The sequence below is a fragment of the Heteronotia binoei genome, chromosome 21 (assembly GCF_032191835.1).
Source record: "Heteronotia binoei isolate CCM8104 ecotype False Entrance Well chromosome 21, APGP_CSIRO_Hbin_v1, whole genome shotgun sequence".
NCBI classification, from domain to species: Eukaryota; Metazoa; Chordata; class Lepidosauria; order Squamata; family Gekkonidae; genus Heteronotia; species Heteronotia binoei.
The window spans coordinates 21,194,325-21,212,825 of record NC_083243.1 but is presented as its reverse complement, the minus strand read 5'-3'; the positions used below and the strand labels follow the sequence as shown (position 1 = coordinate 21,212,825).

Below are 18,501 nucleotides of genomic sequence, written 5' to 3'. Positions count from 1 at the left end.
ATTCCTGCACCAGTAGTGTTTGACTACAATGCAATCCATACTACAACTAATGCAATGCCAGTGCCAACAGTGAGGAGACTAGGAGTGACCCTGGATGCCTCACTGTCAATGGAGGCCCAGGTCACAAATGTTGCCAGATCGGCCTTTTGCCATCTTTGGCTGGTCAGGCAACTAGTTCCCTATCTCTCCTCCTGGAACCTGGTTACGATGATCCATGTAATGGTCACCTCCAGACTGGACTGCTTGAATTTGATCTGGAGACTTCAGCTGGTGCAAAATGCAGCTGCGCGCTTCCTGATTAGGATGTCCTTGCGTCTATCAACAAGGAGGATAGATTGGCAGCAGAATTTGGTACCATATTTTTCCAAGTATCCAGAGTTGTATCAATTTTGTTTATAGACTTTGGACTAATGAGAAGTTTGTGTAGAGTGATTGGTATACAAAGAATTACGAAGAAATGTATGTTAAATGTTAAAAGCATTTATTTGCAGCATATAATTACACAGTGTTTGTTGCGTGTTTTACTAATCCACAGGTAGGGGCAGGGGATCCCCTGGTTTGGAGGCCCTCCCCCCACTTTAGAGTCATCAGAAAGCGGGAGGGGGGAGGGAAATGTCTGCTGGGCACTCCATTATTCCCTATGGAGACTTATTCCCATAGAAAATAATGGGAGAATTGATCTGTCGGTATCTCGGGCTCGAGGGGGGGGGCTGTTTTTTGAGATAGAGGCACCAACATTTCATCATAGCATCCAGTGCCTCCCCCCAAAATATCCCTCAAGTTTCAAAAAGATTGGACCAGGGGGTCCAATTCTATGAAACCCAAAAGTAGCTGCCCTTATCCTTCATTATTTCCAATGGAGAGAAGGCATTTAAAAGGTTTGTGATCTCTTTAAATGTGATGACCAGAATTGCTTTTAGAGTTCAATTATGCTTGTTGCACCCTTGCTCCTGGCTCTACCCCCCAAAGACCCCAGATATTTCTTGAATTGGACTTGGCAACCCTAGACATAGGTAGTGGCACTATACCAACTTATGCCATAGGTAGTGGCTTGGTCCCACTTGCTTAATATGCTGGCCTGTTGGGGGCATCCATGACTCTTATCTGGGAGAACCAGGTTTGATTCCCCACTTCTCCACTTGCAGCTGCTGGAATGGCCTTGGGTCAGCCATAGCTCTCATAGGAGTTCTCCTTGAAAGGGCAGCTTCTGGGAGAGCTCTCTCAGCCCCACCTACCCCACAGGGCGTCTGTTGTGGGGGAAGAAGATAAAGGAGATTGTAAGCCGTTCTGAGATTCTGATTCAGAGAGAAGGGTGGGGTATAAATCCACGATCTTCTTATTCTCCTCCTCCTCTTTAACTATTCAAGAGTCAGTATGCCCTATCATATTTTTAACTGCCTGGAATCTCCTGTAGCCTATGTTAGGGAATACCTCACATCCTGGAATCTCCTACAAGAACTCGTGGGCATTCGATGAAATTGCTGAGCAGACAGGTTAAAACGGATAAAAGGAAGTACTTCTTCACCCAAAGGGTGATTAACATGTGGAATTCACTGCCACAGGAGGTGGTGGCGGCCACAAGTATAGCCACCTTCAAGAAGGGTTTAGATAAAAATATGGAGCACAGGTCCATCAGTGGCTATTAGCCACAGTGTATGTGTGTATATAAATTTTTTTGCCACTGTGTGACACAGAGTGTTGGACTGGATGGGCCGTTGGCCTGATCCAACATGGCTTCTCTTATGTTCTTATGTTCTACATGATATGCCAGTGTTGATATATAATCTTAATTTCTCCTGATACGGAAAAAAATTTCAAGGAGAAGAGGAGACTATTATTCAATGGTTTTGATTGTCTAAATAATAGGTCCTGCGGTGCTCTTGAGTTTGCCTTTTTTCGTGCATTCTGAGTAATTCTATATGGGTAGTCTCTAGCCATTAAATTGGAACACAATTTATCAGCATCGGCTAAACAATCACAACATCAGGGTGAATTATGTTTAATCTGAAGAAACTGACCGTAAAGTATGTTTTGTTGTAAATGGCCAGGATGGTGACTGTTATTGTGCAATAATGAATTTCTGTCTGAAGGTTTAGGAAAAAATCTTAGCAAATAGCCTTATTCCACACAAAAACGTCTGTATCCAAACAGATAAGAACATAAGAGAAGCCATGTTGGATCAGGCCAATGGCCCATTCAGTTCAACACTCTGTGTCACACATAAGAACATAAGAGAAGCCATGTTGGGTCAGGCCAATGACCCATCCAGTTCAACACTCTGTGTCACACATAAGAACATAAGAGAAGCCATGTTGGGTCAGGCCAATGGCCCATCCAGTCCAACACTCTGTGTCACACATAAGAGCATAAGAGAAGCCATGTTGGATCAGGCCAATGGCCCATCCAGTTCAACACTCTGTGTCACACATAAGAACATAAGAGAAGCCATGTTGGGTCAGGCCAATGGCCCATCCAGTTCAACACTCTGTGTCACACATAAGAACATAAGAGAAGCCATGTTGGGTCAGGCCAATGGCCCATCCAGTCCAACACTCTGTGTCACACATAAGAACATAAGAGAAGCCATGTTGGGTCAGGCCAATGACCCATCCAGTTCAACACTCTGTGTCACACATAAGAACATAAGAGAAGCCATGTTGGATCAGGCCAATGGCCCATCCAGTTCAACACTCTGTGCCACACATAAGAACATAAGAGAAGCCATGTTGGGTCAGGCCAATGGCCCATCCAGTTCAACACTCTGTGTCGCACAGTGGCCAAAAAAAAAAAAAGTGCCATCAGGAGGTTCTTAAGTGGGGCTAGAAGCCCTTCCACTGTGTCCCCTGCCCCAAGCACCAAGAACACTGAGCATTACTGCCCCAGACAGAGTGTTTCAACAATACGCTGTGACTAATAGCCACTGATGGACCTCTGCTCCATATGTTTATCCAAATCCCCTCTTGAAGCTGTCTATGCCTGTAACCGTCACCACCTCCTATGGCAGTGAATTCCACGTGTTAATCATCCTTTGGGTGAAGAAATACTTCCTTTTATCAGTTCTAACCTGACTGCTTGGCAATTTCATTGAATGCCCACGAGTTCTTCTATTGTGAGAAAGGGAGAAAAGTACTTCTTTCTCTACCTTCTCCATCCCATGCATAATCTTGTAAACCTCTAACATGTTACCCCTCGGCCAATGTTTCTCCAAGCATCTTTAAGACCAATAAGTGCTAATATTTTAAGTATGTTTTCTTAAGTTTTTAAAAAATTAATTGTGTTTGTCTGTGTCCTTTATAAAGTTTATATCTCTGCTACCTAATCTTAAATAAGTACATATATGGCCCGGCCTGACATGGCCCAGCCTGACAAGGTCTCATTTATGTCCGATCTGGCCCTCATAACAGATGAGTTTGACACCCCTGCTCTAAGCTGTGGAGTCTTGTGAGCAAAATCCTGTTTGTGAGCTATTGGCATTAAAGTTGTGAGTGAGTGATCTGACCACTGCATAAATTGGTTTGCTCTGGGGCCATCCTTCCTGAGCTAAAACAAAAATGTGTGAGCCAGAGGCTACAAAAACCGGTGAGATAGCTCACATTAACTGAACTTAGAGGGAAAGAAAGAAGACAGGCAAAAAGAGAGAGAGAGTTGCCTGTCTTTTTTCCTTTACCATGGCTAATAAAAGAGGGGTGTGGATGTTTGATGTCAATAGATGAAAGCATGCAAGCTTTGAAGTGTTGTGACTGCAACCCTTCATAGAATTACACCTTTTAAAACCCATTGAGGTCAATGGGCCTAAAATGGTGTAACTCTGCTTATGCCCCATAAGTCCCACCTTCTCTCTCCCCATGGCTCTGATCTGAATCAGCATTACTCACTTTTGCTGTTTGCCTGTTGGCTGAGCAGACAGGTTAAAACGGATAAAAGGAAGTACTTCTTCACCCAAAGGGTGATTAACATGTGGAATTCACTGCCACAGGAGGTGGTGGCGGCCACAAGCATAGCCACCTTCAAGAGGGGGTTAGATAAAAATATGGAGCAGAGGTTCATCAGTGGCTATTAGCCACAGTGTGTGTGTATATATAAAAATTTTTTTTGCCACTGTGTGATACAGAGTGTTGGACTGGATGGGCCATTGGCCTGATCTAACATGGCTTCTCTTATGTTCTTATGCCTCTTTAAAAGTGCTGGCACGATTCACATGTTTCCCATGATCTCATCCCTTCCCGTGACCTAAGATACTGAAGTTTTTACGTTGGTTTGTAAATGGGGGTCAGTGGATGATCCAAAACTTGCCTTTGTCAGTTGCAGTTCACATTCAGCCACTGCATTCGTACACTATCAAAGCCATATGGCATCAATTCTCATGACATATGAATTGGGAAAACGAATCTATTGCTCTCTGCCTGAGCATAAAATCCAGCGAGGGTTTCTTCCGTAAATTCTAACCATTAAGGATAGTGTAAATGCTGCAGTCCGTTCTTAACTTTTAAAAGCAGGGCTTTTTTGGAGCAGGAACTCCTTTGCATATTAGGCCACACCCCCTGATGTAGCCAATCCTCCTGGAGTTTACAGTAGGCCCTGTAAGAAGATCCCTGTAAGTTCTCGGAGGATTGGCTACATCAGCGGTGTGTGGCCTAATATATAAACGAGTTCCTGCTACTCTAGGCATTTCCAGGAAAACTCTATTGTTTTCCCGGACGCTCTAGCATTTTGGGAGGGAAAACTCGACGGAGGCCGTGGGGGACTTGGCAACCATAACTAAGAACCAGGACGGTACCATTGTTATAGAGCTGATGTGAAAAAACAAACCCCAGAGCTTCAGATCCCATCAATGGGTTCAACAGAGTTTGGAGAGCCTAAAATGGAGGAGAGGTGAATTCTGAATGTTGTCCTCAGCACCTTAGAGAAAATAATAATATTAAGTGCCCTCAAGTCACAACTGACTTAAGGTTCTCAGGAGGGTTCTCGAGGCAAGAGACAAACAGAGATGGTTCACCATTGCCTGCCTCTGCGTAGCTTGGGAGACCAAACCCTGTGAGGAAAGGCTGAGGGACTTGGGAAAGTTCAGTCTGGAGAAGAGGAGGTTGGGTGGGGGAACAGGATTGAAGGGCTGTCACTTAGAGGAGGGCAGGGAGCTGTTCCTGTTGGCAGCAGAGGAGAGGACTCGCAACAATGGACTTAAGAAGACTGTAGATTTATATCCCACCCTCCACTCTGAATCTCAGAGCCACTTACAATCTCCTTTACCTTCCTCCCCTGCAACAGACACCCTGTGAGGTGGGTGGGGCTGAGAAAGCAGTCCCAGAAGCTGCCCTTTCAAGGACAACTCCTGCGAGAGCTATGGCTGACCCAAGGCCATTCCAGCAGGTGCAAGTGGAGGAGTGGAGAATCAAACTTAGTTCTCCCAGATAAGAGTCCAGGCACTCAACCACTACACCAAACTGGCTCTCAAGGGTGAGAAGGTACTGGCTGGATATTAGGGGAAACATTTTTTTTACAGCCAGAGTGGAATCAGCTACCAAGGGAGGTGGTTAGCTCCTCCTCACTGGCACTCTTTAAGCAGTGGCTGGACGAACACTTGACAGGGACGCTCTAGGCTGATTGTGCATTGAGCAAGGGGTTGGACTAGATGGCCTATATATAGGGTTGCCAAGTCCAATTCAAGAAATATCTGGGGACTTTGGGGGTGGAGCAAGGAGACTTTGGGGGTGGAGCCAGGAGACATTAGGGGTGGAGCCAAGATCAAGGCTGTGACAAGCATAATTGAACTCCAAAGGGAGTTCTGGCCATCACATTTAAAGGGACGGCACACCTTTTCAATTGCTTCCTTCCATAGGAAATAATGAAGGATAGGGGCACCTTCTTTTGGGGCTCATAGAATTGGACCCTCTGGTCCAATCTTTATGAAACTTGGGGGGTATTTTGGGGAGAGGCACTAGATGCTATACTGAAAATCTGGTGCCTCTACCTCAAAAAAACAGCCCCCTCCAGAGCCCCAGATACCTACAGATCAATTCTCCATGATTTTCTATGGGAATAAATCTCCATAGGGAATAACAGAGTTCCCAGCAGACATTTCCCTCCCCCTGCTTTCTGACGACCCTGAAGCAGGGGGAGGGCCTCCAAACTGGGGGATCCCCTGCCCCCACCTGGGGATTGGCAGCCCTAGCTATATAGCCCCTTCCAACTCTATGATTCCATGATAACTCTGATCTTCCTTGGTGGTCTCCCATCCAAGTCCTAACCAGGGCTGACCCTGCTTAGCTTCTGAGATCTGTGGATATTGGGCTAATCTGCACCATCTAGGTCAGGCCTATCACTTAAGCAGGCCTCATTTCATACCTTGTATTCCATAGTCAAAAGCCTTTTTGGGATACTGCAGTGTTTAATTCTTCCTGTTTGACGTTCTCTTTCCCCGCAGAATTGAGCCACTAACCAGCTTTTGCCCTACATCTCTTTAAACTTCCCGATGAGCTGTTTTTTTTTTGGGGGGGGGGGGGAGGGGGTTTGGGTCTCTCTAGGCAACCAACACAGCTGCTTCCCATTGGTACTGGCAAATTAAATCCCTCAGAGAGACAGATCTAACATTTGATTCTCTCCGGGAACAAAAAGTGCCTGGAATTACAGCCCTCCAAAACATCAATCTGTGTCAGGCAAAGTTCCTTTCTTCAGCGGCAACGTTCTCCAGATTGGCCGTGATTTGAATTCAGTATAGCTGTAAGCAGGCCTGCTGAAATATTGATCAAAATTTAGAAAGAAGGGGGAGGGGGGAAATCACACACACACACACATGCTGAACACTTTGGTTTCCCAAAATGGTTGCTTTGGCACCGCTAAACATAATTAACGGTTACATTATGCCGTGTAACGAGCCAAATGTTAACCCCGCTGGGAGGTCGTAAACAAGAAAGAAAATGTGACATGGGGCTATTCCGTGGGATCGCTGCCTTCCTCGCGTCTGTACTGTGAGCTGAAAGGAGTTTCAAAGGGTTCAGCCAAATTAATGTGTCTGAAAATTTTAGCTAGTCTGCGATGCAGCTGCCAGACTGAGCAGTGGAAAGTCGTATTCAAGCCAACTTTACTCTGCTCTGGTAAGACCTCACCTGGAGTCTTGTGTTCAGTTTTGGGCACCACATTTTAAGAAGGATATAGACAAGCTGAAACGGGTCCAGAGGAGGGCGATGAAGATGGTGAGGGGTCAGGAGACCAAGTCCTATGAGGAAAGGTTGAAGGAGCTGGGGATGTTTAGCCTGGAGAGGAGGCGGCTGAGAGGAGATACGATCACCATCTTCAAGTACTTGAAGGGCTGTCCTATAGAGGATGGTGTGGAATTGTTTTCCGTGGCCCCAGAAGGTAGGACCAGAAACAATGGGTTGAAATTAAATCAAAAGAGTTTCCGGCTCAATATTAGGAAGAACTTCCTGACTGTTAGAATGATTCCTCAGTGGAACGGGCTTCCTCGGGAGGTGGTGGGCTCTCCTTCCTTGGAGGTTTTTAAACAGAGGCTAGATGGCCATCTGACAGCGATGAAGATCCTGTGGATTATGGGGGAGGTGTTTGTGAGTTTTCTGCATTGTGCAGGGGGTTGGACTAGATGACCCTGGAGGTCCCTTCCATGATTCTAAGCTATGGCTAACTTATGGTGACCCCGTAGGGTTTCCCAGGTAAGAGATAGAGATAGTTCGCCATTGCCTGACTCTGCGTAGCAACTGGACTTCCTCGGTTAAATCCCATGGATTGTTGGATTTCAACACGAAAACGGGAAAAGAGGAAATCCCGTCATTGGACAGAGAAGGAGGAGATTGGATTTATACCCTGCGCTTCACTACCCAAAGGAGTCTCATAGTGGCTTACAATCTCCTTTCCCTTCCCCTCCCCACAACAGACACCCTGTGAGGTAGGTGGGGTTGAGAGCTCTCCCAAAAATGCTCTTGAGCAAAATTTCTCTTAACTACCGCATCGCATGCTTGTTTTAAACCGGGGTGGCCAAATTTGCTTAATACAATAGCCACATAGAATAAGAGTCAGATGTTTGAGATCTGCAAGAGAGGAAGGAAGTTCTTGCAGAGCTGTTCTGCTCAACAGAAGTTCTGGGAGAGCTCTCTCAGCTCCACCTACCTGTTGTGGGGAGAGGAAGGGAAAGGAGATTGCAAGCCACTCTGAGACTTCTTTGGGTGGTGAAGGCTGATGTATAAATCCTATCTCCACCACCTCCTCTTCTTCTCCTTCTTCTTCATTATTGTTTCTTTACTTCATTTATCCTGTGCCTTTCTCCCCAGTGGGGACAGACCCGGGGTCACCCATCAAGCATCCATGGCAAAGCAAAGAGTTGCCAGCTCTGGTTTGGGAAATACCTGGGAAGGCGGGGCATGGAGCGGGATCTCCACAGGTTATGATGCCATAGAGTCCTCTCACCAAAGCATCCATTTTCTCCAGGAGAACTGTTCTCAGTTGTAATTCCAGGAGGATTTTTTTAATATGTATATTTTATTATTATTATTCATTATTCATTATCCATTTCTCTACACACTTTCTGATATCCATTTTACATGTTTCCCTCAACTCACCCCCTTAGTCTATACATCCTCTTCTTCTTCCAGCCAGGGACAAAGGACTTGAAGCTTCCACTGAATGTCCACTCTCCTTTCTTCCTTCGCCCATTTCAGGTAGATCCGCCACTTTCCCTTAATTCTTGATCTTCTTTCCCAAGGTCACATCAGCAGCTGCGAGTGGAGGAGTGGGGAATCAAACCCGGTTCTCCCAGATAAGAGTCCGCTCACTTAACCACTACACCAAACTGGCTCTCATGTAGATGTCTTCTTCCATCCAATCTCCCCACTCTCCGTGCCACGAGCTCAGATGCATCAGAAAATCTGTGGGTTCTAATCCACAAAAGCAAGTTCTGCCAGCGTGCAATCTCGTTCATCTTTATCTTTAAAGTGCAGCTAGATTATTATTTAAAAGATGGGATGGTGGCTAAGTGGTAGAGCATCTGCTTGGTAAGCAGAAGCTCCCAGATTCAATCCCCAGCATCTCCAACTAAAAAGGGTCCAGGCTTGAGACCCTGGAGAGTCGCTGCCAGTCTGAGTGGACAAATACCGACTTAGATGGACTGAGGGTCTGATTCAGTATAAGGCAGCTTTATAGGTTCATATGTTATTTCTCTTTTTACCATGCTGAGTGATTCTTATATTCTTTGGGCAAACCAGTTAAATGTGCAGTTGGAAACCAGCCCTTTTGCAGAAGGGTCTGTTCGGAACACCTTCTCCCTTTGTTATCGAAGGGGTTTGAGGTTGTTCCCCCCCCCCTTCTTGCTCTGAGGGGCAGGGAGAGGATTATAAATGGCAAGCCAAGGTCATCTGCATCCCAGACAAAGGAGTCTGCGCAAATGAGGCCGAAGCCCATGGGTGACATTCATTATTTATCATCATGCATGCAAACAAAATCAAGCGGCACCTTGGATTGTGCTTCTTTTGCCAGAGGGGAAAAGGGAGAGATGGGCTCATTTGTTGCTGTTTTGAAGGGGACAAATTTACATCATCACAAGTGAAGTTTTCTGGATTTTTTTTTTTAATACAGCATATTGCATATGGTTGAGTTACATTGCTCCTTGGCAAATAGAAGGGGAAGACGTGGACGTAGTGACAGACTTTACATTCCTGGGATCCGAGATCACTGCAGATGGTGACTGTAGCCATGGAATTAAAAGACGTTTGCTCCTTGGGAGGACAGCTATGGCGAACCTGGGCAGTATAATAAAAAGTTGAGACATCACCCTGCCAACAAAAGTCCATATAGTTAAAGTGATGGATTCCCAGTAGTAATGTATGGCTGTGAGAGCGGGACCATAAGGAAGGCCGAGCACAGAAGAATAGATGCTTTCGAGCTGTGGTGCTGAAGAAGACTCTGAGTCCCTTGGACTGCAAGAAGATCAAGTCAGTGGGAGTTTTCACACTGACCTTAAGCAGCATCGATGCCCCTCTTCACCACGCAGGATCTGCGCGGATTTCGCACTAATTGCCGCGGAGCACCCGGAAGAGCCGGAAAGCCCTGCGGCTTTTGCAGCACAAACAGAAACCACCAAAAACCAGTTTCCGTTTGCGCCGCAAAAGCCGCGGGGTTTTCCGGCTCTTTCGGGTGCTCCGCGGTAATTAGTGCGAAATCCGCGCAGATCCTGCGCGGTGAAGAGGGGTGTCGACGCTGCTTAAGGTCAGTGCGAAAACGCCCAGTCAGTCCTAAGGGAAATCAACCCTGACTGTTCCCTGGGAGGTCAGATGCTGAAGCTGAAGCTCAAATACTTTGGCCACCAAATGAGAAGGAAGCACTCACTGGAGAAAACTCTTGAGAGTCCCTTGGACTGCAAGAAGATCAAGTCAGTCAGTCCTAAGGGAAATCAACCCTGACTGTTCCCTGGAAGGTCAGATGCTGAAGCTCAAATACTTTGGCCACCATAGGAGAAGGGAGCACTTACTGGAGAAGACCTTGATGCTGGGAAAGACAGAAGGCAAAAGAAGAAGGGGACAGCAAAAGAGATGGCTGGACAGCATTACTGATGTAACTAACATGAATTTGAGCAGACTTTGGAGGATGGTGGAAGACAGGAGGGCCTGGCGTGACTTGCTCCATGGGGTTGCAAAGAGTCGGACTTGACTGTGTGACTGAACAACAACAACCTGGACAGCATAAGGGCATGAAGGATTTCACTTATTTGAGACTAGCAACTGACTGGTACTTGGCAATGATCGGATCTATTTAGAACTCTTCTCTTCAGAAGCACTGGCCTCTCTTCACCCTTATACACCTTTGCCAAAATTTTCCTGTCAGTTATTCAGCCAGCTTAGCATATTTTCTGTGCCAAGGATAACAGGCCTTCCATATAATATCTGTTGTTTTTAGAAAGCGTTGAACGCATGAAGCTGCCTTACACTGAATCAGGACATTGGTCTGTCTGGATTAGTATTGTCTACTCTGACTGACTGGCTGGTAGGTCTTTCCCATCACCTACTGGCTGAGCTTTTCAGCTGGAGATGCTGGGGATTGAACCTGGGACCTTCTGTGTGCAAAGCAGAGGCTCTGTCACTGAGCCATGACTCCTCCCTGGGGGGTGGGGAACAGTATGATGTCATGGTCAGCACATCTAATGGGGGTGGGAAGATCTGGGTTCAAATCCCGCAGTCGAGCCATTAAGTTAATTGGATGGTCTTGAGCCAGTCAGAGCCAGTCACTGTCTTTAGGCCTGTTGCCACGGGGGGCCTGTGGGGGCACTGCCCCTCGACTCCCAGGGGCCCCTCTGAGGCACAGCCTGCTTTTTTTTTCTTTTTGACATGGCTGAGGCGGCAAAGCGTCATCAGCGGCAGCCAGAGCCGGAAGAGCTGAGCAGGGCACAGGGCACTGCAGCAGCAAAAGGGAAGGGAAGTGGAGGAGCAGGAGGCAATGGAAGCCATGTGGAATGGGCCAGGGAGGGGGAGATGGAGCTGCTGGCTGCAAAGCACCAGGGCGGAGGAGAGGGAGGTGGAAGGAAACCCCCCTGCTTGCATGCAAGGTGAGGTCCCTTCTTGACTCCAACGTTTTAGGGTTGGCTGCCTCGACTTGGCCACTTTCAGAGCCTCCGGCTTTTGCCCCTACCCCAGGAAGTTTCTGAGAAGCAGCAAGTGGGTGGGAAAGGGTGCCCCCTGACTTTTTAAAAAGTCCCCCCCAACTTTTAAAATCCTGGCTAAGCCCCTGAGGCCTTTCAGCTGAGCCCGCCCAACAGTGTTGTTGTGAAGATAAAGTGGCAGGAGGGGAGAGAGGATCCGCCTACCATTTATTTTATTTATTTGTTTTTGTTTATTTATTACCTTAAATTTCTATCTCACCCTCTCCGCAAGCAGACTCAGGGTGGCTAACAGACATTTATATTTAAAATTTAAAGCCAATAAAATACAGTTACAATTAAAACCATTCCGTGGTACTGTACCACTTCAATATAGGTGGGTACCACTCCAATATACCTTGGAGGATGGATGGGTGGGGGTGGGGAACTGGAATCACTATTGACTATGTGGCCCAAAGTTACGGGATGACAGCCCAGATTGCAACCTAAGAAAGAATATTTGATTTGAAGCATTAGAATCTGTTCACATTTTATTTAATATGAAAGGAAGTAACCTTTAACATAAATTAATAATAGAAAAGAGCAAGAGTCCTTAAAGACTAACAAAATTTGTGGCCGGGGTTGAGCAAGTCACAGGTCCTTCGTTGGATACAGCTAGAATATGATTCCATCTGTCTGTCTGTACCTGTGTACGTCCCCCCCCCCCCCCCACACACACAAGGTTGATGGATTTCCATCCTGTACGGCTAAATGTTGTGCTTTCTATAGAGATAGATGAAGATGGGTAGTCATGATAGCCTGTCTGTAGCAGTAGAAAAAAGCAAGAGTCCAGTTAGCTCTTTACGGACTAACAGGGGTCATTTTGTAGAAAAATAGGTGGTGGAGCTCATTAGCATAACTCATTAGCATATACCACCATCACTCCCCAAGCCAAAAGCAACCTGATGCAAGAAAGAAGAGCCCTGGGTGAGCAAGGCCTGCTTGGGCTGGCTAGAGATCCAGCCAGCCCAAGCAGGCCTCACTCTCCCGGGGCTCTCCTGGGCCGCCCCCCCCAGTCAAAAGGCCAGCAAGCCACCTGCCACCCAAAATCACATAAGAGGTGGAGAAAGGGTGGTGTGGGCTTCTCCAGGGGTTAATGGGGGCTGCTGGGGGCGTGGCAAAGCTCCTCCTGGCTGGCTGCCTGCTCTCCTAATCCAGCGATTGTTATGCAGCTGCACCTACTATGCAATGGACAAGGTAGGTGGGGGGAGGGGGAACCCTCAGAAAGGTTCAGGAGCTGTCCTCCGGTGAGCTCCTGCTGAATCTGAGGCCTGAAAACTAACTAAATTTGTGGCAGGGGAGGAGCTTTTGTGAGTCACTGCTCGCTTCTTCAGGTACAGCTAGAATGGGAGTCCATCTGAAACCACTTCACTCTCCAATATATAGGATAGATGAAACCGACCTGTTTCATGCGCAAATACGCTACACGCATGAACACACATGAAGCTGCCGTACATTGAATCAGACCCTTCAAGGTCAATATCGTCTGCTCAGACTGGCAGCAGCTCTCCCGGGTCTCAAGCGGACAAATGTTTCACATCACCTACTATGAATTGGAGATGCTGGGGATTGAACCTGGGACCTTCTGCACGCAAAGTGGAGGCTCTTCCACTGTGCCAAAGCCCATCATCCCTACTTTTGTACTTGGCTCAATCCTGCTTTCCCAAGTGGTGTCATGCAGGGGAAGCATGTTCAGGAAGGAACAAGCACTCAGGTGGGGCAAGATCCCAACCTTTTCCTTTATTTTTTTTTCCATTTTCCTACTGACAGCTGGAAGATGAGTAATATTCCTTGAGAAACTGAGTGGAGACCTAAAGAAGCCATGCTTGATAGGTGTAGCAGCATCCTTTACCTAACAGAAGATACAAGGCTGGAAAAAGTCCCATGGAGATATCTTGCAGTGCTGTTCCATTGCCTGAGTAAGAGATCCAGAATTATCCAAGAGCCAGGAAATATACTGAGGACATCTACTTAGGGCTTACGATTCTCAGGAATGGTCTTGCTACTCAGTCGAACCCTGTGTGTGCAAAGGAATGTGTCATGATCCTGCTTTGAATGGTACCATAAGTGGAGCTCAGAGTGATATATATGATCTCCACTCTTCCACGATTTGCACAACAATTTTGTGAAGTAAGTTTAGCTGAGAAAGGGGGGAAAAAAATAGGACTATAGCTCAAGATCAACCACTGAGCTTCCTGGAACAGTAGGGATTTGAACCCAAGTCTTTTTGTTGGTCCCAGTCAAACATGCTCATCTAGGGTGGCCAAGTTTAACTCAGAAAATACTTTGGGGGTGGGTTGGAAGACTTTCCCATTCTGTAAAATAAATAAATAAAAACAGCAGTGCAGTTCCCTTGGATACGTTTTCATTTCCTCACCTCAAGCAGCTGTACCTCCCCCGTACACACACTCTCTTTCACACACACACACACAGAAGCCAAAATAAACAGTTTGCAATCCCACACTTGTGTGGTCTTACGGGGGGCGATTTACTCACGAGTTGCTGAAGTTCCAGGTTCTTCAGACTAACACATGGAAACCAAAGGTTTCTAGTTTACCCTTTACTATGCAAACGACCTCTGAAAATAATGTAAAACAAACAGAAATTCTGGGCTGCCATCACAGCTATTGGGAGCAGCCATGTTGTTCTGCCCTGCTCACCCAGCCCCCATTCAGCCTGGCTTCTAGATTTAAAGGCACAGACATGCCGTCTAAAAAGTAAGCCTTTCCAAACGTCTCCTTAAGCCTCCCAAAGTGGAAAGGCAGTTGGTGGCTGTGGAGGCAGGGCTCTCCCCCTGCCCACTGGCCAGCTGACTGGGGGTGGGAAGGAGCCTCCAAAAGCCTGGGAACTCCGACTGGGACCTAGGGATTGGCAAGCCTATGCTAATCATTACAAGGTGTCATGATCTGAGGCCTAGTAAGGCCTAGAGGGCAGGGAGAAGCCTGCCTATGAGTAGATACCAGGGATCTACATCTCCCAGGATCCCTTCTTTCCCTGTGATTGGGTGGAGAAATTTTGGAGGGAAAACTAGCCCACGAGGGGTGGGACCTGCGAGGAAAGCATAAATAGGCCTGGCTGGAAAGGAGCTTTGGTCTCTCTGGAACAGGCTGGAGGGGGAAAGGTTCTCTCTGGAGAGAAGGCAGCTGAAGAAAGATCTCTCACGCAAGGAGGGTGAGTTTAGAATTAGAGGAAGGCGGAATGTTTAGCAAGTTGTGTTAGGGCTTTTCTTTTTGTTTACACCAACTTTTACTGTTTATATCTTTCACTGTTGCACCTAAAAGTTTTTTTCTTACCCCACATTGTTTGAGCACTGTTGACTGTTGTTGTTGAATTGCCAGAGTCCTCACATCTCCTCGGTCACAGTTAAAAGATTTTGCTAAAAAGGAAGAGACGAGGGGTGGTTGGGTGCTCTGAGCCCTCCCAGACAGAACTAGGGCTGCCAATCCCCAGGTGGGGGCAGGGGATCCCCTGGTTTGGAGACCCTCCTCCCGCTTCAGGGTCATCAGAAAGCGGGGGGAGGGGAGGGAAATGTCTGCTGGGAACTCTATGGAGATTTATTCCCATAGAAAATAATGGAGAATTGATCCGTGGGTATCTGGGGCTCTGGGGGGGGGGGGCTGCTTTTTTGGATAGAGGCACCAAATTTTCAGTATAGCATCTAGTACCCTCTCTCCAAAATACCCTCCAAGTTTCAAAAAGATTGGACCAGCGGGTCCAATTCTATGAGCCCCAAAAGAAGGTGCCCCTATCCTTTATTATTTCCTATGGAAGGAAGGAATTGAAAAGGTGTGCTGTCCCTTTAAATTGTGATGGCCAGAACTCTCTTGGAGTTCATTTATGTTTGTCACACCCTTGCTCCTGGCTCCGCCCAAAGTCTCCTGGCTCCACCCCCAAAGTCCCCAGATATTTCTTGAATTGGACTTGGCAACCCTAAGACAGACCCTTACCAGAGTGGTGGCAGCCAGTAGAAGGCCTTTCCTAGTCCCCTACTGTGTGACACGAGGCATGAAGCTGCCTTGTGCAAGTCAGATCTTCAGCCTATCAGGATCATTATTGTCTGCTCTGGCTGGCAGAGGCTCTCCAGGGTCTGCAGATGGTCTTTTACATGTCTTACTACTTGATCTTTTATTTCCTCCGTTTATATGAACATATGCAGCTGCCTTATACTGAATCAGACCCTCAGTCCATCAAAGTCAGTATTGTCTGCTCAGACTGGCAGCGGCTCTCTCAGGGTCTCCAGCTGAGTTTTTTCACACCTATTGCCTGGACTCTTTTTAGCTGGAGATGCTGGGGATCGAGCCTGGGACCTTCTGCTTACCAAGCAGATGCTCTACCACTGAGCCACCGTGCCTCCTAATACTCCACCTTTCCTCCCCGATGGGGACCTAAAGTGGTTTGTAGTATCATTCTCCTTTCCTCCATTTAATCCTCACAACAACTCTGCATGGAAGAAGAGCACTTAACCATTACACCAAAGTGGCTCTCGGGCTGAGTGTGTGTGTCTGGCCCAATGTCACCCAGTCAATTCCATGGCAAGGAGAGGATTCAAACCTGGGTCTCCCAGATCCCAGTCTGATATTTGAATCATTACTCCACACTGGCTCTTTTTAAAACTGGAGATGCCAGGGACTGAACCTGGTACTGGGTCCCATGCTCTTTAACTTGTTCATAAATTATTTAGAATTAGGAGTGAGCAGTGAAAGTGGCCAAGTCTGCGGATGACACTAGATTGTTCAGGGTGGTGAGAACCAGAGAGGATTGTGAGGAACTCCAAAAGGATTTGTTGAGGCTGGGTGAGTGGGCGTCAATGTGGCAGATGAGGTTTTCTGTGGCCTCAGAAAGCAGGACCAGAACCAATGGGTTGAAATTAAATCAAAAGAGTTTCCGGGCTCAACATTAGGAAGAACTTCCTGACCGTTACAGCGATTCCTCAGTGGAACAGGCTTGATCCTGGGTAGGTGGTGGGCTCTCCTTCCTTGGAGGTTTCTCAACAGAGGCTAGATGGCCATCTGACAGCAATGAAGATCCTGTGAATTTAGGGGGAGGTGTTTGTGAGTTTCCTGCATTGTGCAGGGGGTTGGACTAGATGACCTGGAGGTCCCTTCCAACTCTATGATTCTAAGGGTCCTTCTGCCACGGTGAGTTGGGTCCCCCCCCTTCATGGGTGCTGGGACAGAGTTCTCACCTAACACTTCTGGCCTTTTGAAGAGATGCCTGAGATAGTAAAGGGGTCACCGGTCCCTCTGGTGCTTCTGGTTTCCCACAGGAATTAGGCCCCACGACAGACGGAGCCAAAGGAATGAGAGGCTCAGCTTGTAACATCTCTAAGAAGGCAACAGAGTCTCTTAACTTCCCCCCAAAAACAAGGTGGCACATCTAAAATCCCTTGGCATGTGATACAGCAGAATAATATTAAATCCGATCTACAAACCACAAGGAACTCTTTTGTCCTGATTGGCCAGGTGCAATTCTCAGGTGTCCCCTGAGCGTATGTAGGTTTGTGATTTCGGGTGGTGTATCTCCAGTCTCCATTTTCCTTGTGACATGTTAGTGTTTGTGTCTCTCCTTTTCCCCAGAGAGAAGCCTCTCTTCAGAGTCAAGTGAACGAAGGCATCTTTCCACAGATGGAGGTGACTCCACAGAAGGAGCAGAAGATGGAAGAGCAGGATCCAGAAAGACCTGGGACTGGCAAGAGAGCAAGGAAAAGCCCCTTTCTCCTCCAAGCTGGGAGTGGTGTTGAATTCCGGGAAAGGGCTGGGCCAGAGAGCCTGGCTAAGGACACCGTGACCTCAGATGCGCACAGCCTACGCTTCCGGCAGTTCCGCTACCATGAGGCCGATGGGCCCCGAGAGGTTTGCAGCCAGCTCCATGGACTTTGCAGCCAGTGGCTGGAGCCGGAGAGGCACACCAAGAAGCAGATCGTGGACCTGGTGATCCTGGAGCAGTTCCTGACTCTCCTGCCCCAGGAAATGCAGGGCTGGGTCAGAGGATGTGGGCCGGAGACCAGTTCCCAGGCGGTGGCCCTGGCCGAAGGTTTCCTCCTGAGTCAGGCAGAGGAGAAGAGGCAGGCAGGACAGGTGAGGGGGTTGCCTCCAATACGTCCAATTCAAGCAATGATACCTGGCCTTTTTCTAAAAGGTTTCCCCTGCCAGATTTTCTTCTAGAGGATTCCTGATCGCTGCAAGTAACTCTCCAGGTCTCCTGATGGAAGGGTGCAGAGTCGGGGAGTGGGGCAGGATCCATTCCTTGGCCTCTTTTCCATCCAGTCTCTTACCCCCCCCCCCCTCCCTGGCTGCTTTTTCAGATGTGGGCCTCATCCAGGAAGAAAGAAGCTACGTTCCCTGAGGCGGAAGGAGCTTCCTTGGAGCAAGGGCAGAGGGCGCAGGCTGTGGAGCGTGTCCAAGATGCCCTCCCCTTGTGGTAAGGGCCTTTTGTGCCTATATACCAGTGGTGGCCAACGGTAGCTCTCCAGAAGTTTTTTGCCTACAACTCCCATCAGCCCAGCCATTGGCCATGCTTGCTGGGGCTGATGGGAGTTGTAGGCAAAAAAACATCTGGAGAGCTACCATTGGCCACCCCTGCTATATACCATTGGGGCACCCCATGAATTTGTTGCCTAGAGAGTTCGGGGGTGGGATTTAAATGTTTTCCCACACAGCCCAGAGTTAAAATATGGTCGTTCAGTTGCTAATACTCGTCATTAGGTGATATGGCTTTTATTGATATACTGACATTCACAAGGAAGACGGTTCTTGTGAAAACTAATCACGGTGGAGACTCACCCTGTCTTATACCTTTTTCCCCTCGCCGTTACCCGCTTGAATACGAAGGCGCAAGGAAGCCATCCCTCCCGCCAAAACCCGTTCCCA

At 47.7% G+C, this 18,501-nt stretch overlaps 1 protein-coding gene across 1 annotated transcript in view; it reads left to right on the top strand.

The window, feature by feature from the left end:
• LOC132589023 (zinc finger and SCAN domain-containing protein 21-like) overlaps nt 1–18,056 on the top strand; it is a 49,418-nt gene extending 31,362 nt beyond the window's left edge. Inside the window, exons 3-4 of the mRNA XM_060261551.1 lie at nt 17,209–17,709; nt 17,937–18,056. Coding sequence (XP_060117534.1) covers nt 17,209–17,709; nt 17,937–18,056 — 621 coding nt within the window. The remainder of the gene's footprint in view (nt 1–17,208; nt 17,710–17,936) is intronic.
• Nucleotides 18,057–18,501: the final 445 nt, after the last annotated feature.